We start from the raw sequence: 27,606 nt of genomic DNA, 5'->3' as shown, positions 1-27,606 counted from the left end.
GAACTCTCAGTCAATAATGAATTCTGGGGGGAGGGGCAGGGAATGAGCATTACACTCAGATTAAACTCACAATGATGAGATAAAGATTTTGAGAGAGCTAATTAAAAATCCAACCAAAATGACAACAAAACAATTTGATTTTTCCCCTAGAGATAAAAATCTCCTTTTTTCATGGTTTAATAGTATGAGGGTAAAATTTAGCTTAAATGAATAAAAATGTTTGTGAAATGTAGTACTAATTTTAAAAATTTCCAGTAGTAAATAAAAAGTGATTAGTTGTAAGTGCAAGGTGGCTCCAGAGCTCCATTACAAGCATTTTATATATTAAACACTTATTTAAGGAAATAAATGGATCATATTTTCTTGACATTTATTTCGTTGGTAAATATTTTCCAAATAGGAAGCTACTCATCTTTCTGTTATCCAGTAATTTAAAGAAGAAAAATTACTTTGTGTTCAATTATGACATCCATATTGTATTGTCAAAGCTTTTGAACGTTGACTTTTATGACTGACTAGAAAAAGAAAAATAACCTTCAGACCAGAGCAGTAAGCATTGACTAGACATTTTAAAGAAAAAAAAATGTGGGATATATTAGGAATACTAGGATTCAGAAGGTCTAAATTCTAGTCTTTTATCTGTCATGTAACCTTATGAGAGTTCCTTTACCTCAAGGATATTAATTTCCTCATGTTTGAAGGGAAATTTTTTGACTATATCTCTAAAAGGTGTCTTCTAGATCAGAAATTCTCATACCCATTTTATTTGTATGGCAAAAGAAAAGCACTGGCATGAACAATGTACCTCTTCAATTATTTCTTAACAATCAGGTTCCCACAAAATAAATATATCTTCAAGGAAAATATCATTTTATTAAAACACATTTATAATGTGCTAAATGAAGAAAATAATTGGATGAATGAAAAAATGCAATTGAGTAATATGGCATGATGTTATTTAATATATTTTAAAAGAGGAAGAGAAGATCTTATAAGTGTTCTATAGAAAAAGACAGAAACAGCACATTTCAATTCTTTGAAAAATCCAGAGTATTAGTACTGCATGTACTATTACAAACCTTGTTAAAAAAAAATAACCATATTCACTTTATCTTTCTTGAGGGCTTTCAGCTTACAATTATGCACAAGAAAGAAGCAAGTGTTCATAGAATTGTGTTTGTTGATTTAGTGGATGGGAAAGATGTACAGCATAGGCTTGAACAACAAAGCAATACCCATTCCCTTTCAAATGGCCCTTTTACCTAAATACAAATAATATAAATGGAAAAGACACCAATTCAAGGAATGATTGGGGGATAGAAATATATTTGCAATTTTGTGTAAAATTATATGAAAGTGAATGCATCTATTGTAACTGTATAAATGACACTTACTTGGTACCTTGAAATATTTATTTTTTCTCATGAAGACCAAATGGACATACCTAGGGGACAGTTAAGTGATTCTAATACAGTTTAAGGTCAAGCATTATGTTAATGTATTTTCTCTTTCATGAATATTTTCACTGATATACATATATATATATATGTGCACATATATATATTCTATGAAAGTGATAATTCATGATTTTAATCATTAAAAATTTTATGATAGTCCAAATTCACATGCAAACAGTTAAGAGGGAAGCAACATTAATTACAATGAATTAGTAAAATTATAATTATTGATCCATGACAAAAAAGTAACAATGCTAAGTTACTAGAAAGAATCATGGCAATTAGTTGAAATACTGATGTTAGCAGCAGTTAGTGGAATATCTTATTAACTTTGAACATTTTTATTTTAAATAAAATTAGGTTACACATTAAATGAGAATAAATGTCTCTAAAAAGTTTAAATGAATGTTCTTTTAAAAAATAAATAATTTTATTTAAAAAATTAAAATTAAAAAAAATCTAAGAATTATTTTTAAATGAATCTCAATGAAAAATAACCTATTAGAATATATAAAATTAACTCTAATCAGATAAGCAAAAAGTCAAAGAGGAAAATTTATACAGTATAATAACAAATTTACATAATTATTAAAATTTACTAAATTACTTATTCATTAATGTTCTGATTAATTTTTTTTAATCCTAAATCACTTACCTCTAACAGTGAGAGTAGCAGATGCTTCCACTCTTCCAACCCGATTCTCAGCAACACACGTATAGGTTCCCTCATCTGAACTCATAGCCTTTTTAATCCTCAATGTGTAATCATCTTTGATGTCGATTCTAAGTCAGAATAATAATTGTAAATGATTTAGAAACTATTTGAAGACACAAAAGTTTCTCATTTGGATAGTATAGTAAGACTACAACTAGTATATATCTTTGAATGATTAATTATGTGAAGTTGGATGATACCACTTAGTTATTGTCATGAGATTTTCACTGTGTCATGCAGTAGTTAAAAATGTTTAAAGCAATATAATTAGTTTTGGTATATGTATGTCATATTAGAACATTATCAATGAATTAATAAAACAAGATGCATTTAGTTAAATCTGGCTGTGTGAAAGGTACTAATCATTTAGAAGAAAGAAGAAACTTTTTCTAAAAAATTATCTGACAAATAAACTTCACAATTTAAATGGGGGAGACCATATGTTTATATATATATATAGGGTTGAGTGGTATATATAAATAATACACATGTCAAAATAAATTAACATTCTTTTAAACTATTGATATTATCATACATTTAAGTGCATTAATATTATTTATTATACTATTTTAAATATAATGTAATACATACATATGTGTATATATGCTGATAAATGTTAAGCCAGATCTTTGTAAAAGAAAAACAATATAATCATTAAGTTTAATGTACATTATTTACATTTTTCTCTTTCAAAAGTCTAGAAAATAAACAGCAAGGGAAAATTGGAAAACAGCATGGTAGAAACTAGATAATGACCAACACCTAACACACTACACCAAAATAAGGTTGAATTGAGTTCATGATTTAAACATAAATGGTGACACTACCAGCAAATTGGGAGAACAAGGGATAGTTTTTCTCTCAGATCTGTGGAAAAGAAAGGAATTTTGGCGAAAGAAGAAAGAGAAAATATTATGAAATGTAAAAAAGATAATTTTGATTACATTAAAATAAAAAGATTTTGTACAAATAAAACCAATGCTGCCATGATTAGAAGAGATGCAGAAAACTGGAGGAAATTTTTGCATTCAAGGATGGTCATAAAGGTATCATTTCTAAAATATTTGGAGAATTGACTTAAATTTATAAGAATAAATTGAAAAATGGTCAAAGGATATGAATAGGCAATTTTCAGATAAAGAAATTAAAACCATTACTAGTCATAGAAAATACTCTAAACAACTACTGAATATTAAGAGAACCCTCACATCTCAAATTGGCTAAGATGACAAGAAAAAATAATGATAAATGTAGGAGGGGATGTGGGAAAACTGGAACACTAATACATTGTTGTTGGAGTAGTGAACCAAACCAACCACTCTGGAGAGTAATTTTGAATATGCTCAAAGGGCTATCAAATTGTGAATATCCTTTGATCTATGGATCTTAAAGAGATCACAAAAAGGGAAATAATCCACTTGTGCAAAAAGCATGTGAATGTGATGGAGTATTAATGTTCTATGAGAAACAATCATTATGATGATTTCAGAAAGGTCTGGAGAGATTTATATGAACTGATGTTAAGTGAAGTGAGGAGAACTAAGAGAACATTGTACATAGAAACAAAAATCATGTGGTTATCAACTATAAATGGACTCAACTCTTTTCAACAATGAATGAATGAATCCAGACCAATTCCAATTAACTTGTGATGGAGAGAGCCATTTGCATCTAGAAAGAGAACTTAAGGGACTAAATGTGGATCACAACATATTTTCACCTTCTGTTGTTCTCTGCTTATATGTTTTTATTTTCTCATTTTTTTCATTATGCAGCATGACAAATGTGGAAATATGTTTAGAAAAATTGCACATGTTTAACCTATATTGGATTACTTGCTGTCTATCAGAGAGGAAATGTCTATCAGAAGGAGGGAGAAAAATCTGGAACATGAGGTTTTGCAAGAGTAAATGATGAAAAATATCTTTGTATGTATTTCAAAAATTAAAGAAAAAAATAAACTAAAAGCAAAGAAAACCAACAACCAAAAAAAGTAAGATTTTGTAGTGTTTCCCAGCTTCTAGAGTTCAAAAATGCACACACACTTACACACACACATACACAAACACACACACACACAATGAAAATTTTGCAAGAAAATCTGGAAAAGAAAATACAGAAATTATCTGAAGAAAACTTTAAAAAAACAGATTTAGTGAAATGGGAAAAAATCATATAACCCCTTACAAAATAGATATAAAAAAGAAACCAACTCATTTAAAAACAGAATTTGTGAAATGGAAAAAAAAATCCAATGAATAAAGAACCTAATTTTAAAGTTCAATTGGCCAAATGTAAAATGGGATTAAAAAGCTAACTGAAGAAAGTGATTCATTAAAAATTAGAACTGAACAAATGGAAATGAATCACTCAATGAGGTATCAAAAATCAGTCCAAAAAAAAAAAACAAAAAAAAATTAAAAATAAGAAAATGTAAAATACCTCCTTGGAAAAATAACTTTAGGAAAATCTACCTGAAAAGTAGATCTAGGAAATACTATTTAATGATTGTTGGACTTCCTGAAAACCATGATTGAAAAAAAGACCCTAGCTATTGTTTTTCAGGAAATCATCATGGAAAAGTTCTTTGATGTCCTAGAACCAGAAAGTAAAATAACCACTGAAAGAATTCACCAATCACCTCCTTAAAGAGACCCCTAAATTAAAAGTCTAAGGAATATTGTAGCTAAATTTCAAAACCCACAGACCAAGTTAAAAATATTGCAAAGAAACAGAAAAAAATTCAAATATCAAGGAATCACAATCAGGATTCCCCAGGACCTAGCAGCTTCCACTTCAAAGGACTGAAGGGACTGGAATGATAATCTGAAAAATAAAGGAACTTGGATTGGATCCAAGAATCAACAATTGAGCATTATCATTCAGGGAACAAGATGCATTCAAAGATACAGGTGAATTTCATTTATTTCTGATGAAAAGACTGGAGCAGGACCAAAAAAAATCTGATTTCCAAAGATAGAAATCAAGAGAAACATAAAAAAGTAAAAATGAAAGAACTCTTGAGAACTGTCTCTGTTGTGGGTATACTTAGAGAGTGCAGTATAATTTGATATTATTGTGATAATATAAAAAGAAATTAGAGATGCAAAGGGGATTGTACTGGAAAAAGAAGAAAATGGAGGTAAAGTGAGGGAAATTACATCTCATGAAGAGGCAAAGAAGACCTATTATAATTGAAGGGGGAAAAGGGAGGGAAATGAACATTGTGTGAATGTTACTCTCATAAGACTTGGTTGAAAGAGAGAATAATAGACATATTTGGCTCCACAGACTTATTTGTCTCACTTTGTAGGGAAGTGGGAGGAGAAAATGGAAAAGAAAAGGGGAAGGCTAATAGGAGAGAAAACAGAAGTAGTATGGGAAAGGTATAAAAAGATGGTAGCCAGAAGCAAAATATTTGGGAAGAGAGAAAGGAGAAAAGGAAAGTGAAAACATAACTTGGGGCAAATAAGATGGTGGGAAGTACAGAATTAGTCATTTTAACTGTGAATGTGAATGAGATGAACTCTCACATAAAAAAGTAGATAGCAAACTGGATAAAAAGCCAGAATCCTACAATATGTTGCTTACAAGAAACACATTTAAGGCAGAGTGATACATACAGGGTATTCTGATTTCAGATCAAGCAAAAGCAAAAATAGATGCAATTAAAAGAGATAAGGAAGGAAACTGTATCTTGCTAAAGGGTACTATAGATAATGAAGAAATAGCAATACTAAACATTTATGGACCAACAGATATAGCATCCGGATTCCTAGAGGAGAAGTTAATAGAGCTGCAAGAAGAAATAGACAGCAAAATAGACTAGTGGACTATCTCAACCTTGCTCTCTCAGAACTAGATAAATCAAATCACAAAATAAATAAGAACAAAGTTAATGAGGTAAATAGAATTTTAGAAAAGTTAGGTATGATAAAAAAAAGGAAATAAATTACTTAAATAGTTCCATTTTAGGAAAAAAAATGAACAAGTTATCACTCAACTGCTCTATAAGAAAAAAATATCCAGGATAAGATGGATTTACATGTGAATTCTACCAAATATTTAAAAACAATTAATTCCTGTGAATACATACAACCATTCTGGAGAGCAATTTGGAACTATGCTCAAAAAGTTTGCATACCCTTTGATAGAGCAGTGTAAATACTGGGCTTATATCCCAAAAACATTTTAAAGGGAAAGGGACCTGTATGTGCAAGAATGTGGGTGGCAGCCTTCTTTGTAGTGTTCAGAAACTGAAAACTGAGTGGATGCCCATCAATTGGAGAATGGCTGAATAAACTGTGGTATATGAATATTATAGAATATTATTGTTCTTTAAGAAATGACAAGCAGAATGATTTTAGAAAGGCCTGGAGAGACTTATACAAACTGATGCTGAGTGAAATGAGCAGGACCAGGAGATCATTATATACTTCAAAAACAATACTATACGATGACCAATTCTGAAGGAAGAGGCCTCTCCAACAATGAGATGAACCAAATCAGTTCCAACAGAGCAGTAATGAACTGAACCAGCTACACCCAGCAAAAAACTCTGGGAGATGACTATGAACCACTACATAGAATTCCCAATCCCTCTTTTTTTGTCCACCTGCATTTTTAATTTCCTTCACAGGCTAATTGTACACTATTTCAAAGTACAATTCTTTTTGTACAGCAAAATAACTGTTTGGACATGTATACATATATTGTATTTAACTTATATTTTAACATATTTAACATGTATTGGTCAATCTGCCATATGGGAGAAGGGGTGAAGGGAAGGAGTGGAAAAATTTGAACAAAAGATATTGCAACTGTCAATGCTGAAAAATTACCTATGCATATATCTTGTAAATATAAAACTATAATAAAAAAGAAGAAAAATTAATTCCAATACTGTGCAAACTAGTTGGAAAAATAGAAAAAGGAGTCCTGCCAAATTTCTTTTATGACAAAGATATGGTGGTGATACCTAAACAAGTTAGATTCAAAACAGAGAAAGAAAATTATGGATTAATTTCCCTAATGAATATTGATATAAAAATCTTAAATAAATATTAGCAAAAAGATTATAGCAAGTTTTGCCCAAGATAATGCAGCATGATCAAGAAGAGTTTATGCCCAGAAGTTAAGACTGGTTCATTATTAGGAAAACTATTTGTGTATATTTGATTGTATCAATAACAATAATAAAAACACATGAGTATCTCAATAGATACAAAAAAGCATTTGACAAAATCTAACATCAATTCCTACTAAAAACATTGGAGATTGTAGGAATAAATAGAGTTTTCCTCAAAATGATTAGTAGCATCTATTTAAAAGCAACAGCAAGCATCATATGTAATGGAGATATATTAGAATCATCACAAAAAGATCAGGAGTGAAACAAGTTGCCCAATATTCAATACTGTATTATTAGAAATGTTAGTTTTGGCAATAAGAGAAGAATTAGAGTAGGTAATAAGGAAACCAAATTATCACTCTTTGCTTATATATCTAGAGAATCGTAGAGAATCAACTAAAAAACAACTATAAAGAATTCACAACTTTATCAAAGTTACAGAATACAAAATGAATTATCTAATTCCCTTCTATTTACCACTTTCTAAATCTCTCCTCATCATTTGGCAATTACATTGGACCTGTTTGCACTGGACACTGACCTGTTGGTTTAAAAAGCCTATATTATCCCTAATTGTAATCCCTTTCTGCTATCTGATTGCTTTTTGGCTGATAGATGAGGTAATCCCTTTCTGCTACGTGATTGATTTTCAGCTAATTTATCACATAAGAGTCCTGAACATATAAAGACTCTCTGGGTGTAAAATCAGCTGCCATCACACCTCACCTGTCTTTTGAATGATATCTTGGAGCTGGGCCCTACCTCTCATTTCCCTGGGTCAATCTACATTCTGAGATCCAGTGGAAGCCCTTGTGGCATTTTGGACATGGGGTTTTAGGTCTTCTCTCAGTCTGTCCTCTCACTCTATCGTTATATCTATACTGGGCTCTCAAGATGTCCTATCTTTCCACACTGAAAACATCGATGAGTTTCTCTAGAAATACCTTGCCAAGAGGGATCCTGTCTTCCCATGTTCATCATAGTCTGGGCATAATAAGTATTTGTGCCCACTGTGGTACGGCATCTTATGATCTCCTCTAAAGGAGCATCTTTGTGAAGTCTGATATAATTCTTCTGCAAACCTCATTGGCATTTTCCTTAGCCAGATGTCTGGTCATTATTTTTGTAGCTGCATGTTCTCCAATGATTCTTATAACAGCTGTTTGCAGACATCCCACAAAATCAGCAAAAGGATTCACTGGGACCTTGCTCTATTTTTGTGAAGGCTTCCCCTTGATCTTTTCGCCCGGGGAGAGAACTCCAAGCTTTTGTTGCAGCAGTGGTGAGCTGTTCATAAGCTGTTATGGGGTACTTAATCTGTGCTAAATTCTCTGCATACTGACCTTCACCTGCTAGTTGGTCAAAAGTGATTTGTATGTTAATTCCAGTTTGCCTATTTCATTGGGCTTGAATCCTACATATTTCATGATACTCCAAAAGCCACAATAAGTTTTGTCCAGATTCTAAACATGTCCTTGCTATGGATTTCCAGTCACTAGAGGTTAGGATTTCATAAGACAAATTATCTAATAACATCTTAACATAAGATGATGTAGCCCCATAAAGAGTGCAATCTTTTTTCAAATCCTTAATATTTTCAAAATCAAAAGGAGTATATCGTCTCCTTTTTTGACCTGAAAAGTCAAGCTCTTCAGTCACAGGATATGCATTTATTTTTAAATCAGATATATCCTGTCCTTCTCTTTTTGCCTTAACCAGCACTTTTTTCTAATCTTGTCATAGCCTGCTTCATAGGAAATGCTGAATGTGTTACTGCCTCTCCCCCTCCTCCCTCCATCCATGAAGGGTTAATTGAGGGATGTAGGTCAAGGGATGAAAAATGCTCCTGTTGTGAAGTGCCACACTCAGAATTATGCTTAACTCCATTTTTAGCTGATTCTGCATCCTTTTCACCTGGTTTATTTGGCTCCTGCCCCTCCTGCTCTTTCTTCTTTTTTCCTTATTCTAGTATTCTAGTACTTATATCCTTTCTTAAAGCCAGTTGTATTAAATTGTATGTATAAAGTGTATTTTTGGAAATTGAGTTTGGATTAAAATTGTAGTATTCACCTAGTTACTCTCATACCAATTTCCAGTTAACTGGATTCAATTCTTTTTCCTTAGAGAACTAAGGATGTGTGTACTGTACAGTTTCTAAAAGTTCAGTGATCTGCTCCCAAATTATAATCAAACCTTGGCTTTTCATAAGTCTGACAATGCTCTCTGCACATGTTCCTTGAAGAGGGAAAGAAGATTTTCTAAACATCTGTCCCATTTTATCTGAAATTCTATTTTACCCTTTAACAAAGTTTCCTTGTTATACTCACTCTAATTTCTGGGTTGAGGAAACATTTCCACTGGAGCAGGATCAGAGGCTTTTCCACTGAAACCAGGATCAGAGGCTTTTCCACTGAAATCAAGATTGTGTCTGCCCCTGTTCAGGCCCCAAAATGTAATATTCTCTTCTCTAAAATTTAATGTTCTCTGGGAGCAGGTTTCTTGGGGTTCTTCTGGGAACAGCCTTAGTTTCAGTTCAGTGTACTAATCACCTCAAATTCAGCCAGGACTTAAAGTCCAAATCCTTTATTGTTTCTTTTTAATTCTTGGGGCCCAGTTAGCTTTAATAGAGGCCTATCTCTCTCCTTGGTTCCAAGAGCTCCCTTTGAATGTCTCCCAATCCAAAGATTAATCCTTCAGCCTCCAGCCATCACAAACGTGGGAAATGGAATGAATCTGACTCGACCTCCAAGAGAGTAGGCTTGTCCTTAGTCTTGCCCTAAGAGCTTCTTGCTTATATGCTGTGCAATGAGTATACTCCAATCATTACATCACTAGGAAACCATTATTTGTTGTAAGATTAAATCAATGCTAAATTAGATTTAACCATTATCTCCTCAATTCCACTTAGAACTTTGTTTCAAGTTCTGGCCCATAACATCTCCTTGTAGGATCAGATCAATGATACTGAACCATGCTAAATTAGATATTTACTGTCTCTATCAATTCCACTGTCTTAGTACCTTGTAAGAATCATAACAGTTTACCTCTCAGATATGTGGAGAAGAAAGAAAAGTTGTGACCAAAGAAGAACTGGAACTCATAATTGAACAACAACTAGATAATTTCGATTATATTAAGCTAAAAATGTTTTATACAAATAAAAGCAATGCAGACAACATTAGAAGGGAAGAAATAAATTGGGAAAACATTTTTTACAGTTAAGGGTTCTGATAAAGGCCTCATTTCTAAAATATATAGAGAATTGACTCAAATTTATAAGAAATCAAGCCATTTTCCAATTCATAAATGGTCAAAGGATATGAACAGATAATTCTCAGATGAAGAAATTAAAATAATTTCTAGTCATATGAAAAGGTGTTTTAAATTACTGTTGATCAGAGAAATGCAAATTAAGACAGCTCTGAGATACCACGACACATCTCTCAGATTGGCTAAGATGACAGAAACAGATAATGGTGAATGTTGGAAGGAACAGATCCAGCCATTTTGGAGAGCAATTTGGAACTATGCTCAAAAATATCAAACTGCAAACCCGTTGATACAGCAGTGTTTCAACTGAGCCTATATCTCAAAGAGACCTTAAAAGAGGGAAAGGGACTTACATGTGAAAAAATGTTTGTGTCAGCCCTTTTTCGTGGAGGCAAGGTATTGGAAAGTTGATGCCCATCATTTGGAGAATTGGTGAATAAATTATGGTATATTAATGTTTGGGAATATTATTATTCAATAAGAAAAGATCAGCAGAATGATTTTAGAGAGACTTGGAATGACTTACTTGAACTGATGCTAAGTAAAATGAATGGTACAAGGAGACCACTATATTTGGAATGCAAGGCTGTGCAAGAATCAATGTTGAAAAATTATCTGTGCATACATTTTGAAAATAAAAAGTTTTAATAAAAATTTCTTCTTTTTCCAAATATCTAACAGGTAAATTATCCTTTCCTCTCCTAATTTGCTTATGGTATCACTCTTCATGCTAAAATAATGTTTCCATGTTGACTTTTTTTGATGTGGTTTATGAGATGTATATGTCCATATGACCCTGGAGATTTTTGCTTGAGAGATTCATTGGTGGCTTGTTCAATTTTGTTCTCTAAAATACGACACCTGAACTTTTTGACATATTATTTTCCAATTTTCCAAGCAATTTTTGTGAACTAGTGAGTTCTTATCCTAGAAGCTGAAGTATGAGGGCTTATCAAATACTACATTACTATAGTAAATTATTATTGCTTCATAATTATCTAACCTATAGCACTGAACCAACATTCAATTTTTAGGCCATATTAAATAATTGTGATGAATATTATTTTATAAAAGATTGAGATCTGCTACTGCTAAGCCATTATCCTTTGTTTTTGAATTTCTTCATTAATTCCCTTGATATTCTTGATCTTTTGTTATTCTAGATTAATTTTGATATTGTTTTTTTCTAATTTTTGGCATTTTAATAGGCATGCCACTGAACAAGTAGACCAATAGGTAGAATTTAGGTAGAATTGTCATTATATTTTTTGATTATACCTTTTTATTGACAGAACATATGCATGGGTAATTTTTCAAAATTGTCTCTTGCAATCACTTCTGTTCCAACTTTTCCCTTCCCTCCCTACACCTTGTCCCCTAGATGGCAGGCAGTCTCATACATGTTAAACATCTTAAATTATATCTTAAATACAATATATGTGTACACATGTATAGAGTTCTCTTGTTGCAAAATAAAAATTGGATTAAAAAAGGTAACAATAACCTGGGAAGAAAAACAAAAATGCAAGTAATCCACATTCATTTCCCAGTGTTCTTTCTCTGGGTTTAGCTGGTCCATCATTGATCAATTGGACCTGAATTGGATCTTCTCATTGTGAAAGATAGCCACATCCAACAGAATATATCCTCATATAGTATTGTTGTTGAAGTGTATAATGATCTCCTGGTTCTGGTCATTTCACTCAGCATCAGTTCATGTAAGTCTCTCCATGCCTCTCAGTATTAATCCTGCTGGGCATTTCTTATGAAACAATAATATTCCATAGTATTCCTATACCACAACTTATCCAATCATTTTCAATTTCCAGTTTCTAGACACTATACAAAGGCCTGCAATAAGCATTTTGGCACACACAGGTCCCTTTCCTTTCTTTAATATCTCTTTGGTATATAAGCCCTTTAGTAACACTTCTGGATCAAAGGGTATGCACAGTTCGAAAACTTTTTGAGCATAGTTCCAAATTGTTCTTCAGAATGGCTGGATCCATTCACAACTCCACCAATAATGCATCAGTGTCTGGGTTTCCCCGCATCCCCTCCAACATTCATCATTATCTTTTCCTATCATCTTAGCCAATCTGACAGGTGTATAGTGGTATCTGTTGTTTTAATTTGCATTTCTCTCATCAATAGAGATTTGGAACACTCTTTCATAAAAGTAGAAATAGTTTCAATTTTAACATCTGAAAATTGCCTGTTCATATCCTTTGACCATTTATCAATTGGAGAATTGGCTTTATTTCTTATAAATTAAGAGTTAATTATATATTTTGGCAAAGAGGCCTTTATCAGAACCTTTAGCTATAAAAATGTTGTCTTAGTTTACAGCTTCCCTTCTAATCTTGTTTGCATAGTTTTGTTTGTATAAAAGCTTTTTAACTTGATATAATCAAAATTTTCCATTTTGTGATCAATAATGATCTCTAAATTTTCTTTGCTCATAAATTCCTTCCTCCTCCACAAGTCTGAGCAGCAAAGTAGTCTATGTTCCTCTAATTTATTTATAATCTCATTCTTTATGCCTAAATGATGAACCCATTTTGATCTTATCTTGTTGTATGGTGTTAAGTGTGGGTTCATGACTAATTTCTGCCATACTAATTTTCAGTTTTTCCCAGCAGTTTTTGTCAAATAGTAAATTTTTATACCAAAAGGTGGGATCTTTGGGTTTCTCAAAAAATAGGTTGCTATACTTATTGACTATTTTGTCCTGTGAACCTAACCTATTCTACTAATCAGTCTATTTCTTAGCCAGTACCAAATGGTTTGTTGACAACTACTTTGTAATAAGTACCTTGTACTTAGATCAGGTACAGCTAAGCCACCTTCATTTGATTTTTTTCATTAGTACCCTTCAAAGTCTTAACCTTTTGTATTTCCATATGAATTTTGTTGTTATTTTTCTAGGTCATTAAATTAGTTTCCTGGGAGTCTGATTGGTATAGCACTAAATAAATAGATTAGTTTAGGTAGTGTTGTCATCTTTATTATATTCACTTGGCCTATCTAAGAGTGCTTAATATTTTTCCAATTGTTTAGATCTGACTTTATTTGTATGGAAAGTGTATTGTAGTTTTGCTCATATAGTTCCTGACTTTCCTTTGGCAGATAGATTTCCAAATATATTGTACTATTGATAGTTATTTTAAATGGAATTTCTCTCTGTGTCTCTTGCTGTTGGATTTTGTTGGTGATGTATAAAAATGCTGAGGATTTATGTGGATTTGTTTTTTATCCTGCAACTTTGCTGAAGTTGTGAATTATTTCTAATAGCTTTTTAGTAAAATCTCTGGGGTTCTCTAAGAATACCTCATATCTTCTGCAAAGAATGATAATTTGGTTTCCTCATTACCTACTCTAATTCCTTTAATCTCTTTCTCAATTCTTATTTCAGAAGCTAGCATTTTTCATACAATATTGAATAGTAATGGTGATAGTGGGCAACTTTGTTTGACTCCTGATATTATTGGGAATGGTTCCAGTTTATCCCCATTACATATGATGCTTACCAACCACTTTAAATAGATGCTCCTGACTATTTTAAGGAAAAGTCCATTTATTCCCATACACTCAAGTGTTTTTATTGGGAATGGATATTGGATTTTATTAAATATTTTTTCTATATCTATTAAGATGATCATGTGGTTCTTATTAATTTGATTATTAATATGGTCAATTATATTAATAGTTTTCCTAATATTAAACCAACCCTGCATTCCTGGAATAAATCCTACTTGATCATAGTGTATTATCCTGGAGATGATTTTCTGAAGTCTTTTTGCTAATATCTTATTTAAGATTTTAGCATCAATATTCATTAAGGAAATTGGTCTATAATTTTCTTTCTCAGTTTTCGATCTACCTGGTTTAGGTATCAGTACCATGTCTGTGTCATAAAAGGAATTTGATAGGACTTGTTCTTTCCTTATTTTTCCAAAACTTTGGACAGTATTGGAATTTTTAAAAAATATATCTGGTAGAATTCACATGTAAATTCATCTAGTCCTGGGGATTTTTTCTTGGGGAGTTGATTAATAGCTTATTCTATTTCTTTTTCTAAAATGGGACTATTTAATCAACTTACTTCATCCTCAGGGCAAGCTATATTTTTGAAAGTATTTATCCATTTTATTAGCATAAAGTTGGGCAAAGTAATGCCTACTTATTACTCTAATTTCCTCTTCATTATTGGGAAGTTCTCTCTTTTCATTTTTAAGACTAACAATTTGATTTTCCTCTTTTTCTACTCAAATTTACCTAGGGTTTATCTATTTTGTTTTTAGAATTTCAAATTGTTTGACTGGGTATTTTTAATTTGCTCCTTTTCTAACTTTTTTAGTTGAAAGCCCAATTTATTGACCTTTTCTTTCTCTATTTTGTGCAAGTAGGGCTCTAGAGATATAAAATTTCCTCTTATTACCACTTTGGCTGCATCCCACACATTTTGGTATGATGATTCATTATTGTCATTTTCTTGAATGAAATTATTAATAGTGTCTATGATTTGCTGTTTCACCCAATCATTCTCTAGGATGAGACTCCTTAGTTTCCAATTATGTTTTGGTCTATTTCCCCTGGCTTTTTATTGAATGTAATGTTCATTGCATTGTGATCTAAAAAGATGCATTTACTATTTCTGCCTTTCTGCATTTGAATTTGAGGGTTTTATGTCCTAATATATGGTCCATTTTTTTTTACTGATTCCACAAAATACTGAGAAGAAAGTGTATTCCTTTATGTCTCCATTTAGTTTTCTCCAAAGATCTATCATACCTAGCATTTCTAGTATTCTATTTACCTCTGATTTCTTTCTTATTTATTTTGTGGTTTGATTTATCTAGTTCTGAGAGTGTAAGGTTGAGATCTCGCACTATTATAGTTTTGTCATCTATTTCTTCTTGCAGCTCTCTTAACTTCTCCTTTAAGAATTTAGATGCTATACCACTTGGTGCATATATATGTTTAATATTGCTATTGCTTCATTATCTATGCTACTCTGTGGCAAGATACAGTGCCCTTCCTTATCTCTTTTAATTAGATCAGTTTTTCCTTTTGCTTGATCTGAGATCAGGATGGCTACCCCTGTTTTTCTGACTTTACCTGAAGCATAGAAGATTCTGCTCCAGCCTTGTACCTTACTCTCTATATATTGCCCTGCTTCAAGTGTGTTTCCTGTAAACAACATATTGTAGGATTCTGGCTTTTAATCCAGACTTCTATTCACCTCCACTTTATAGGGAGTTTACCCCCATTTACATTTATTGTTAAAATTACTAATTCTGTACTTCCTGACATCTTGTTAACCCCAGCTTATGCTTTTCTCCTTTCCTTACCCTTTAGTCACCTCCCCAGTATTAAACCTGTGAGCACTACTTGCATCACATAGCCCTCCCTCTTTAGGATCCCTCCCCCCAACTTTGGGTTCCTCCCCTTTTCTTACCCCTTTTCCTCACAATTTCTGTATTCCCTTCTACTTAGGTTACTCCTTCCCTTTTCACTTTTCCCCTCCCACTGTTCAATGAGGTTGGAGAAGTCTCTTGGTAAATTTAATATGTCTAATATTTTTCACTTTAAGCCAATTCTGATGACAGTAAGTTATACACTATATTTATCCCCACTTCTTTCCCTCAGATATAATAGGTTTTGCTTCCCTCTTTGTGAGATGTAGTACCCCCACTTTAATCTTTTTTTCTGGTACAATTTCCTTTTTACCTCTAACTTCTTTTTATATTATAAGAATAAACCCAAATTATACATTTATTCTTTATGTATATTCATAACTGAAATATAATTCCCAAAATTTCTTTTTACCTTTTTTGCTTCTCTTTGGAGATCAAACTTTTTGTTTAGTTCTAGTTTTTGATCATAAATAGATGGAATTCACCTATTTCATTGAATGTCCATCTTCTTCTCTGGGAAAAAAAAATGCTCATTTTGGTTGGGTAAATTATTCTTGACTATATGACAAGTTCCTTACCCTTTCTGAATATCAGATTCCAGGCCCTTTGACTTTTAATGTGGATACTGCTGGATCCTGAGTAATCCCTATTGTGGTTCCTCTGAATTTGAATTGTTTTGTTGTTGTTGTTGTTGTTTTTTCTAGCTGCTTGTAGTATTTTTTTCCTTTGTCTAATAGTTCTGGAATTTAGCCACAATATTTCTTGGAGTTTTGATTTTGGGTTATCTTTCAGTAGGTGATCAATGAATTCTTCCAATGTCTATTTTACCCTTTGTTTCTATAACATTTGGGCAGTTCTCTTTGATGATTTTCTGAAAAATAGTGTCTAGGCTGTTTTTTTCATCATAATTTTCAGGAAGTCCAATAATTCTCAGATTATCTCTCCTAGATCTATTTTCCAAGTCTGGTGTTTTCTCAAGTAGGTATTTAACATTTTTTTTCAATTTTTCATTTTTTTCGGGGGTTTGTTTGACTGATTCTTGGTGTTTCCTTGAGTCATTCATTTTCATTTGTTTAATTCTGATTTTTAATGAATTCTTTTTTTCATTTATTTGTAATTTATTTTTGTAATTGTCCAATTGTGTTTTTAAATGAGTTGTTTTGTTCTATGGAATTTCCCCCCCATTTTGTCAATTTTATTTTTAGAAAGCTATTTTATTTTTCCAATTCACTAACTGTTTTTCAGGGAATTAACTTCTTTATCCACTGTATCTTTTAATGAGTAGGGTGACTTATCCAGACCCTCTTTCCAAGCTTCCCTTTCCTTTCCCCATTTTTCTACTAGCTCTCCTGAAAGAGCCTTTTTAATTTCTTCTGTGAGAGCCTTGTGTAATGAGGACCAGATCATATCCCCCTTTAGGGTTTCATCTAGAGACAATCTGTTTTTAATTGCCTCAGGGTTTGAAGTCTGCTCTCAGTATAGAAGCTATCTGTAATTAGAGTTTGCTTTAATTTTTTTCTCATTTTGACAAAAAAGAATCAAAGAAAACAAACAAAAAAAAGTGCAGTCTGCTTTTGGGCAATATGTTATTACCAAGCTTCCTCTACAGACAACAGGAAGTAGCAGTGAAGCAGCAGTGGGACAGAAATGGCTGTACTGCATCTGCACAGTGGTTGTGAACTGAGAGCATGCTGAGTCATTCCAGGTGCTGCATAGGTGTGGCCAGGTGCCAAGAGACTCTAGCATTTTGGGATTATAGTCTTTACCCCCTGTGTTTATAGCTTCTCTGCTGATCTACTGGCTTGCTGCCAGGGCAAAGTAGGTCAAACTGTGGTAAAGTTCTCCCTGCAGATTTTCTGACTGCTGAGACCACATCCTGCACCTCCTCAGTCTGCTCAGGGTAAGATGCATTCCATGCTCTCACTGCCTGCCTGAGGTCTGTGTCTAGTCTATTTGTAAATATGAGTTAAGAAAAAGATTAAAGGAATTAGAGTAGGTCATGAGGAAACCAAGTTATCACTCTTTGCACAAGATATGATGGTATACGTAGAGAACCCCAAAGATTCTACTGAAAAGCTATTACAAATAATCAACATTTCTATATATTCCTGACAAAGCTCATCAGCAAAAGATAGAAAGAGAAATTTCATTTAAAATTAGTGTAAAGTAATAAAATACTCCTTGGTCGACTTGCTAAGGCAGACCTAAGAATTACACGAACACAATTCGAAAACACTTCTCACACAAATAAAGTCAGATCTAAATATTGGAAAAATATCAGTTATTCATGTGTAGGCTAAGATAATACAATAACATGATAATTCTGCCTAAATTGGTCTACTTCTTCAGTGCCATACCATTGAAACTGCCAAAACAATGATTAAACTAGAAAAAGTTATAACAAAATTCATCTGTTGAGGCAAAAGTTCAAGAATATCAAGGAAATTAATAAAAAAAATTACATAGTGGCTTAGCAGAACCTAACCTTGATATTTTGACCTTATACTCTAAAGCAACACTCATCAAAATAATTTAGTATTGGCTAAGAAACAGAGTGGTAGATTAGTGGAATATTTTACATAAACATCACACAATAAGCAAGGCTGATAGTAAGATAGTTTTTGAGAAACTCCCAAACCCTAGCTTCAGGAAGAACTCAGTATTTGAAAAAAAATTACTAAGGAAACTAGAAAATAATATATCAGAAAGTGGACATAGATCTATATCTCACACCCCATACCAAAATAAGGTCAAAGTGGGTACATGATCAGGACAATAAAGGATGATACCATAAACAAATTAAGAGAACAAGAGTAATTTACCTATCAGATCTTTGGAGAAAGAAGTTCATGACCAAAGAACTAGAGAATTTTAGGATAAGGAAAATGGACAACTTTGATTATATTAAATTAAAAAGATTTTGCACACACCAACAGAAACAAGATTAAGAGGGCAGTAAAAAGCTGGAAATAATTTTTGCAGCCAGGATTTTTGATAAAGGTCTCATTTCTAAAATATTTTAAAACTATGACAAATTTTCAGAGATCCAAATGATTAATGGTCAAAATGATTGCTCCAAATGATTAATGGTCAAAAGATATGAACAGATAATTTTCAGATGATGAAATTAAAGCCATCTGTAGTTACATGAAAAATACTCTAAATAACCATTGATTCAAGAAAAACAAATTAATATAACTCTGATGTACTAGCTCACACCTCTCAGATTGGCTAAAAAAGAAAAGATAATGATAAATGATGGGCTGTGGGAAAACGGGGAAACAGTGAATTGTTGGTGGAGTTGTAAAATGATCCAAACTTTCTAATAAGCAATTTGAAACTATGCCCAAAGGGCTATAAAACTACATATTCTTTGACACAGCAGTGCCATTACTAGGTCAGTATCCCAAGGAAATCATAAATGAGAGAAAAGTACCCACAGGGGTAAAAATGTTTGTGGCAGCTCTTTCTGTGGTAGCAAAGAACTGAAAAAGACTAGATGACAATCACTTGGGAAATGGCTGAACAAGTTGTGGTATGCAAAGCTAATGGAATATTATTGTTCTATAAAAATGATGAACAAGCTGATTTTAGATAGGCCTAAAAAGATTTATATGAATTGATGCTGAGCAAAACAAGCAGAATCAAGAGTACATTATACAGAATAATATAAAGAATATGATATGATCACCTATGAAAGAATTGATCAGCTTCTGTCTTTCTATGGCATCATTCAACTTTTTAGGTATTGAATTAAGCAGAAGAAAATATGGTCTAATACAGTATAAATAAATAAAAAAATAAACAAATAAACAAACAAACAAATAAATAAATAGACAAATGAATAGATAGATAGATAGATAGATAGATAGATAAATAGATAGATAGATAGACAATAAAAAGAAAAGAAAAGCAAAGAAAAGAAAAGAAAAGAAAAGAAAAGAAAAGAAAAGAAAAGAAAAGAAAAAAACCCTATCAGTAATTGGTATAACATTGCTCTCTCATGATTTTTCTCCTATTTATCTGACAACTTCTCAATCTCTTTTAAAAAATATCTCATACTCAGACTTACAAGGCACAAATGACTTTCTGTTCTATATCCTTTTCAGTTGTCTTTTCTAGATGCTCTTCTGCAGCAGTCTCATTCATTCTCATTACTTCAAATGTCAGTTCTATGTAGGTAACTCTCAAACATGCCAAATTTCCCCCCATGTTCCAATTCTACAATCTAGATATACTTGCTAAATTTGCTAGTTATCCTTAAATGTCCACTGACAACTCAGACTGAATATATCCTAAACCAAATTATGATTCTAACTTCTCAATATCTGTTTAGTATGTCACATCTTTCCCAGTCTTGAAATCTCAGTCACCTTTAACTTTTCTCTCATTCAAGAATTCCCTCAAAGACTATTTCCCTCATAAATAATCACTTTCCATTCTATGATATTTTTATAATTCTCTCATCCTTCCTTTTTTCTCTACTCCTATCATTCTAGTTTAGTGATTCATTACCATTTTCTGGATATTGTAAAAAAAAATTCTTAACTAAATTCTAAGTGTTCTTCTCTCTAATTGATTTTTGAAATACATGCCAAAATAATGTAGATTGTGATTGTCCTACTCAAAAGGTATTTAGTGGCATATTGTTTTCAATATTATAAACAACAAAGTCCTTATTCTGATGGTTTTTACATACTGGCCCCTACCAAACTTATTTTACCCTAACTCATTTCACATATTACATTCCAGAAAAAAAAAAAAAAGGAGTATTAGCTCTTTTTCTAATTAAACTTGACATTTTCTGTCTCTGTGGATGCATGAGGGCTGCTCTCCTGTTCCCATCCTGGTATTAACTCACAACTCATTTCTGCATATTAAAAGCCTTTTTAACTAAAAGTGATGTGTCATCAAATTTTTCTAACATATTTTGTACTGTTCTCTCCTTTGCCACTAAAACATTTTTATGTTGCATAATACTTATTTGTATACATATCACATTCATTTTATCAGAATACTAATTTCAGAAAAAAGTACGGTCATTTAAAAATTTTATATCCCTCGTGTATCAGCAAATTTTAACCCATCAATAATTTAGCAGATATATTTTAAAGAGTTTCATGAGACAGACATAGGTTAACTGACTTCCCCAGTTACAAAGATGGAATTTCAATATATATCTTTCTGGTGCCAACTTCAACATTCTGTCCACTATGTAACACTAGGTGGCACAGTGAACACAATGCCTTATTAAATGATTAATAAATCTTTTCAAAATTGAATTTGTTGAATAATTTCTTCCAGAGTTCTAAATTGATCATTTAGGGGGGAAAGATACAGAATTATTGATTTATAAAGTATAAAAGAACAATGATGAATAAGTGCAAGATACAGGACTTTATTCATATTATCTACATATATGTATATATAAAATTTTTTCTAATGAAAAATATGATTATTAAAAGGGCAGACATGCATAGATTTTCCCCCATCTGGACTTTATATTTTATTAATGTACATTAATACAGAATTGTATAGTTGCATGGAAACTATGTTAGAAATAGGGATGTAGGGATAAAAACTCTGAAGGGTGAGAATTCTCAGCACAGAAATATTACCATTATTATTCAGATTTGCAAGTAATATGGTAGAAAATAATTTTCTCCATATATATTATACATATGTAGCTCATAGGAAGAGTACAAAATTTGAATACACAATTAATTAATTTCATTGCCCAATGAAAGGCAATAAAAAAGAAATGGAAAATAGAATCCAGAAAACAAAAATATATCTAAAGTCCTGAATTCCTTTGCTCATCAGTTACAGATAAAAGTAAAAATTGTAAGGTGATACAAGGAGTGAAAGTAGCAAAAAAAACTGCTTTAAAATTTATTTTTGAAGTTTGAAAAATAAGTGTTGCAAGATGGAGCCAAGTTAGTGCAGTAACTTGAGCTCTCCCCAGTTTCCATTGAAAACAACACTAAAAGAAGCCTCTGAATAAATACTGGGGTGACAAAATTTGAAAAAAAAAAAAAACTTGCTTTTCCAGCTGAAGATCATTTGGAAAGACTTCAGAAATGAACAATTTCACTTGGGTGAAAGGGCAGCTCAGCAGAGATGGTGTCTGAGCAAGCCAGCAGAAGGGTCCTAGTTATAGCACAGATCAGCAACTAAAACTACTCACTCTTGGTTCAACAGGACAAACACCCCACAGAGCAATATTCTAGCACAAAAAGCAATTTACCAGCCCTAAGAATCAGTCAGAAATATGCAGAAATAGGTCAGACTACCAAACACCAAAAGTGCCTTCACTCAAAGCTATCCAAATCTCAAAACTGCACAAGAAGTTTAAGACAGCTCCCCCTCTGGCTCACAATAGAAATAACATTCACAAGAGTTGAATATAGAAATTTATCTTAGGCTATAAAGGAGTAGGAGTAGAAAGGAGAAAGAAAAAGAAGGTGCTGGATAGAAGAGAGGACAGACAAGAAGAAATAATTAAGAGAAAGGAGGAGGGGTGAAAGAAGAGAGGACAGATTGAGGGGGAAGTTGTTGTCAGAAGCAAAACACTGGCTTAAAAAAGAGAGGGGAGGAAATACAGATTAGAGAGAAAAAAGGTAGAGAGAACTACTCAGCTGATGATAATGACTATCAATATAAAAGGGATGAATTTTCCACTAAAATGGAAACAGCAAAGTTAATTAAAAACCAGCATCCTACAATGTGTTGTTTACCAGAAACACATCAGAGATAAATAGAAAATGAAATAAAAGGCTGGAGCAGTTTAAAAAGTGCCTAAAGTTTAATCTGAAGTTAAAAAAAGGGGGGGGATGATTAGCAATCTCAATCTCAAATATAGCAAAAGCAAAAATAGATCTAATTAAAAGTGATAATGAAGGAAACATCTTGCTAAAAGTTACCATAAACAATGAAGTAGTATCAATATAAAATATATGCATCAAGGTATAACATCCACATTCTTATTAGAGAAGTTAAGTAAATTACAAGAAGAAATGGACATATTAATTTTTAAATTTCAATTGTATTAATCTCTCCATTAATATAGTCTTGCTCCAACCTTGCTTGGCAGCAAGCCAGGAGCAGCAGAGAGGGTGTAAACACCAGAGGTGAAGAATAAAACCCCGGAAAGCTGGCGTCTCTTGGGACCCAGCCACCCCCACCCCCACCCAGAGTGACTCAGCCCGTTCTTAAAGCCTCAGAGCACAGACACAGTGAACAGCCATCTCTGTCCTGATAGTGCCTCACTGCTGTCTCTCACAGTCTGTAGAGAAAGCCCAGTAACACCATCCAGCCCCATCCCCCCCAAAAAATACAGACCAAACGTATCTCCTGTCAATTTGTTTTCTTTGATTCCCCCTCTGACAAAATGAACAAAAAATTTTAAAAGGCTCTAACCATTGACAGCTTCTGTATGGAGAGAGAGCAGACTTCAAACAATGAGGAGACTAAAAACAGATTGTCTACAGAGGAATCCCCTAAGGGGGATATGACCTGCTCCTCAATACATAAGATTCTCATAGAGGAAATCAAAAAGGCTCTCACAAGAGAGCTAGAAGACAAATGGGAAAAGGAAAGGGAAGCTTGGCAAGAGAGTGTAGAGAAGTCATCCCACACATTTAAAGACATAGTGGATAAAGAGATCAAATCATTGAGAAATAAAATTAGTGAGCTGGAAAAAGAAAACAGCTCTCTAAAAAAAAAAAAATTGATGAAATGGAAAAAAATTGCATAGAACATAAAAACTCAATTGGACAATTACAAAAAGATATAAAAAAGGAGGGGAGAAAATACATTAGAATGGAATAAGTAGAAATGAATACCTCAAGGAGAAACCAAGAAGTACTCAAGCAAAACCAGAAAAATGAAACAATGGAAAAGAATGTCAAGTACCTTACTGGAAAGACAACAAACCTGGAAAACAAATCCAGGAAAGACAATTTGAGAATAATCAGACTCCCTGAAAAATATGAGGAAAAAACGAGCCTGGACACTATTTTCCAGGAAATTATCAAAGAGAACTGCCCAGACATTTTAAAAACAGAGGGTAAAATAGACATTGAAAAAGTTCATCGATCACCTACTGAAAGGGACCCTAAAATCAAAACGTCACAAAATGTAGTGGCCAAGTTCAAGAACCATCAGACAAAGGAAAAATATTGGAAGCTGCTAGAAAAAATCAATTCAGATATGGAGGAGCCAAAATAAGGATAACCCAGGATCTAGCAGCGTCCACATTAAAAGAATGAAGGGGCTGGAATATGCTATTCCGAAAGACTAAGGAACTTGGTATGCAGCCAAGAATAACTTAACCACCAAAAATGAGCATCTTTTTCCAGGGAAGAAGATGGACATTTAACAAAATAAATGAATTCCATCTATTGTTGATGAAAAAAACAGATCTACACAAAAGTTTGATCTCCAAATACAGACCTCAAGAGATCTCTAAAAAGGTAAAAAGATCTTGAGAACTATATTTATGCCATAAAGATACATAAAGAAGACATGTATAATTTGTTTTAGAAACTGGAGGTGGAAAGGAAATTATATCCTAAAAAAGGGTAAAGTGGGGGTACTACATCGCAAGAAGATGAAGAGGCAAAGGTAACCTATTATATCTAAGAGAAAGAAAGGAAGGGGATAAACATAGTGTGTATCAATAGACATATTCAATTAATGGTGAAACTCCTTCCACTTCATTGAAAAGTGGGAGGGAAGGAGTAAGTTAAGAGGAAGGGAATACAGAAATTGTGAGGAAAAGGAGTGAAATAGGGGCAGGAATTTTAAGGTGGGGGAGGGATACTCAAAAGGGAGGGCTGTGAAAAAAAAAGTGGTGTTCACAAGTTTACTACTGGGTAGGGGGGTAAGAGGGAAGGAAAGGAGAAAAGCATAAGCAGGGGTTAACAGGATGTCAAGCAATATAGAATTAGTCATTCTAACCATAAATGTGAATGGGGTAAACTCCCCCATAAAGAGGAAGCAGTTAGCAGACTGGATTAACAGCCAGAATCCTACTATATGTTGTTTACAGGAAACACACCTGAAACAGAGTGATATATTCAGAATAAAAGTAAAAGGGTGGAGCAGAAACTACTATGCTTCAGGTGAAGCCAAAAAAGCAGGTGTAGCCATCCTCATCTCAGATCAAGCAAAAACAAAAATTGATATAATTAAAAGAGATAAGGAAGGGCATTATATCCTGCTAAAGGGTAGCATAGATAATGAAGCAGTACCAATATTTAACATATACACACCAAGTGGTACAGCATCTAAATTCTTAAAAGAGAAATTAAGAGAGCTACAAAAAGAAATAGACAGCAAAACAATAAAAGTGGGAAATCTCAACCTTAAACTCTCAGAATTAGACAAATCAAACCACAAAATAAATAAGAAAGAAGTCAAAGAGGTAAATAGAATACTGGAAAAGTTTGATATGATAGATCTTTGATGAAAGCTAAATGGAGACAGAAAGAAGTACACTTTCTTCTCAGCAATTCATGGAACATATACAAAAATTGATCATAGACAAGGACATAAAAGCCTCAGAATCAAAGGCAGTAAGGCAGAAATACTAAATACATCCTTTTCAAACCAAAATGTATTGAAAATTACATTTAATAAAAAGCAAGGGGAAAGTAGACCAAAAAATAATTGGAAACTAAATAATGTTATACTAAAGAATGATTGGGTAAAACAGCAAATCATAGACACAATTAATAACTTCACCCAAAAAATTAAAATAATGAGACATCATACCAAAATGTGTGGTATACAGCCAAAGCAGTAATCAGGGGAAGTTTTATAGTTCAACAGGCCTACTTGCATAAAATAGAGAAAGAAAGGGACAACAAATTGGGTTTACAACAAAAAATGCTAGAAAAGGAACAAATTACAAACCCACAGACAAACACGAAAGTTGAAATTCTAAAAATAAAAGGTGAGATTAATAAAATTGAAATTAAAAAAGCTATTGAATTAATTAATAAAACTAAGAGCTGGTTCTATGAAAAAACCAACAAAATAGACAAACCCTTAGTAAATCTGATTAAAAAAAGGAAAGAGGAAAAGCAAATTGTTAATCTTAAAAATGAAAAGGGAGAACTCACCACTAATGAAGAGGAAATTAGAACAATAGTTAGGAGCTAATTTGCTCAACTTTATGCCAATAAATTCGATAACTTAAATGAAATGGAAGAAGACCTTCAAAAATATAGCTTGTCGAGATTAACAGTGGAAGGAGTAAATAGTCTAAATAGTCGCATTACAGATAAAGAAATAGAAAAAGCTATTAACCAACTCCCTAAGAAAAAATCCCCAGGACCAGATGGATTTATATGTGAATTCTACCAAATATTTAAAGAACAACTAACTCCAATGCTATATAAACTATTTGAAAAAATAGGGATTGAAGGAGTCCTACCAATTTTCTTTTATGACACAGACATGGTACTGATACCTAAACCAGGTAGATCGAAAACTGAGAAAGAAAATTGTAGACCAATCGCTCTAATGAATATTGATGCTAAAATCTTAAATATAATATTATCAAAAAGACTGCAGAAAATCATCCTCAGGATGATCAGGATCATCCCACTATGACCAAGTGGGATTTATACCTGGAATGCAGGGCTGGTTCAATATTAGGAAAACTATTAGCATAATTGACTGTATCTATAACCAAATTAACAAAAACCATATTATCATCTCAATAGATGCAGAAAAAGCATTTGATAAAATCCAACATCCATTCCTACTAAAAACACCTGAGTGTATAGGAATAAATGGACTATTCCTTAAAATAATAAGGAGCATATATTTAAAACCATCAGTAAACATCATATGTAATAGCAATAAACTGGAACTTTTCCCAGTAAGATCAGGAGTGAAACAAGGTTGCCCACTATCACCATTACTATTCAATATTGTACTAGAAATGGTAGCCTCGGCAATAAGAGCCAAGAAAAAGATTCAAGGAATTAGAGTAGGAAATGAGGAAATTAAGCTAGCACTCTTTGCAGATGACATGATGGTATACTTAGAGAACCCCAAAGACTCTGCTAAAAAGCTATTAGAAATAATTCAGAACTTTAGCAAAGTTGTGGGATACAAAATAAGTCCACATAAATCCTCAGCATTTTTATACATTACCAACACAATCCAACAGCAAGAGATACAAAGAAAAATTCCATTAAAAATAATGGTCGATAGTATAAAAATATTTGGGAATATATGTACCAAAGGAGAGTCAGGAATTATATGAGCAAAATTACAAAACACTTGCCACAAAAATAAAGTTAGATTTAAATAATTGGAAAGACATTCTGTGCTCTTGGATAGGCCGAGCGAATATAATCAAGATGACAATACTCCCCAAACTAATCTATTTATTTAGTGCTATACCAATCAGACTCCCAATAAACTATTTTAATGACCTAGAAAAAATAACAACAGAATTCATATGGAACAAATATAGGTAGTGAATAAAAATAGCAATCTAGTGTTTCACAAACCCAAACATCTTAACTTTGGGGATAAGAATTCATTATTTGTCAAAAATTGCTGGGAAAACTCTAAATTAGTATGGCAGAAACT

The 27,606-nt window shown here is 32.7% G+C and overlaps 1 protein-coding gene across 11 annotated transcripts in view; it reads right to left on the bottom strand.

Moving 5' to 3' along the window:
• ROBO2 (roundabout guidance receptor 2) overlaps positions 1-27,606 on the bottom strand; it is a 632,113-nt gene that overhangs the window by 249,904 nt on the left and 354,603 nt on the right. For all 11 annotated transcript variants that reach the window (XM_074299770.1, XM_074299773.1, XM_074299779.1 and 8 more), the window contains exon 6: positions 2,113-2,240. In XM_074299770.1, the coding sequence (XP_074155871.1) occupies positions 2,113-2,240 (128 nt within the window). The remainder of the gene's footprint in view (positions 1-2,112; positions 2,241-27,606) is intronic.

This window comes from Sminthopsis crassicaudata, chromosome 3, assembly GCF_048593235.1.
Source record: "Sminthopsis crassicaudata isolate SCR6 chromosome 3, ASM4859323v1, whole genome shotgun sequence".
Classification (NCBI taxonomy): Eukaryota; Metazoa; Chordata; class Mammalia; order Dasyuromorphia; family Dasyuridae; genus Sminthopsis; species Sminthopsis crassicaudata.
Note: the sequence above shows the minus strand (reverse complement) of the source record. Positions and strands in the feature narration are given on the sequence as shown.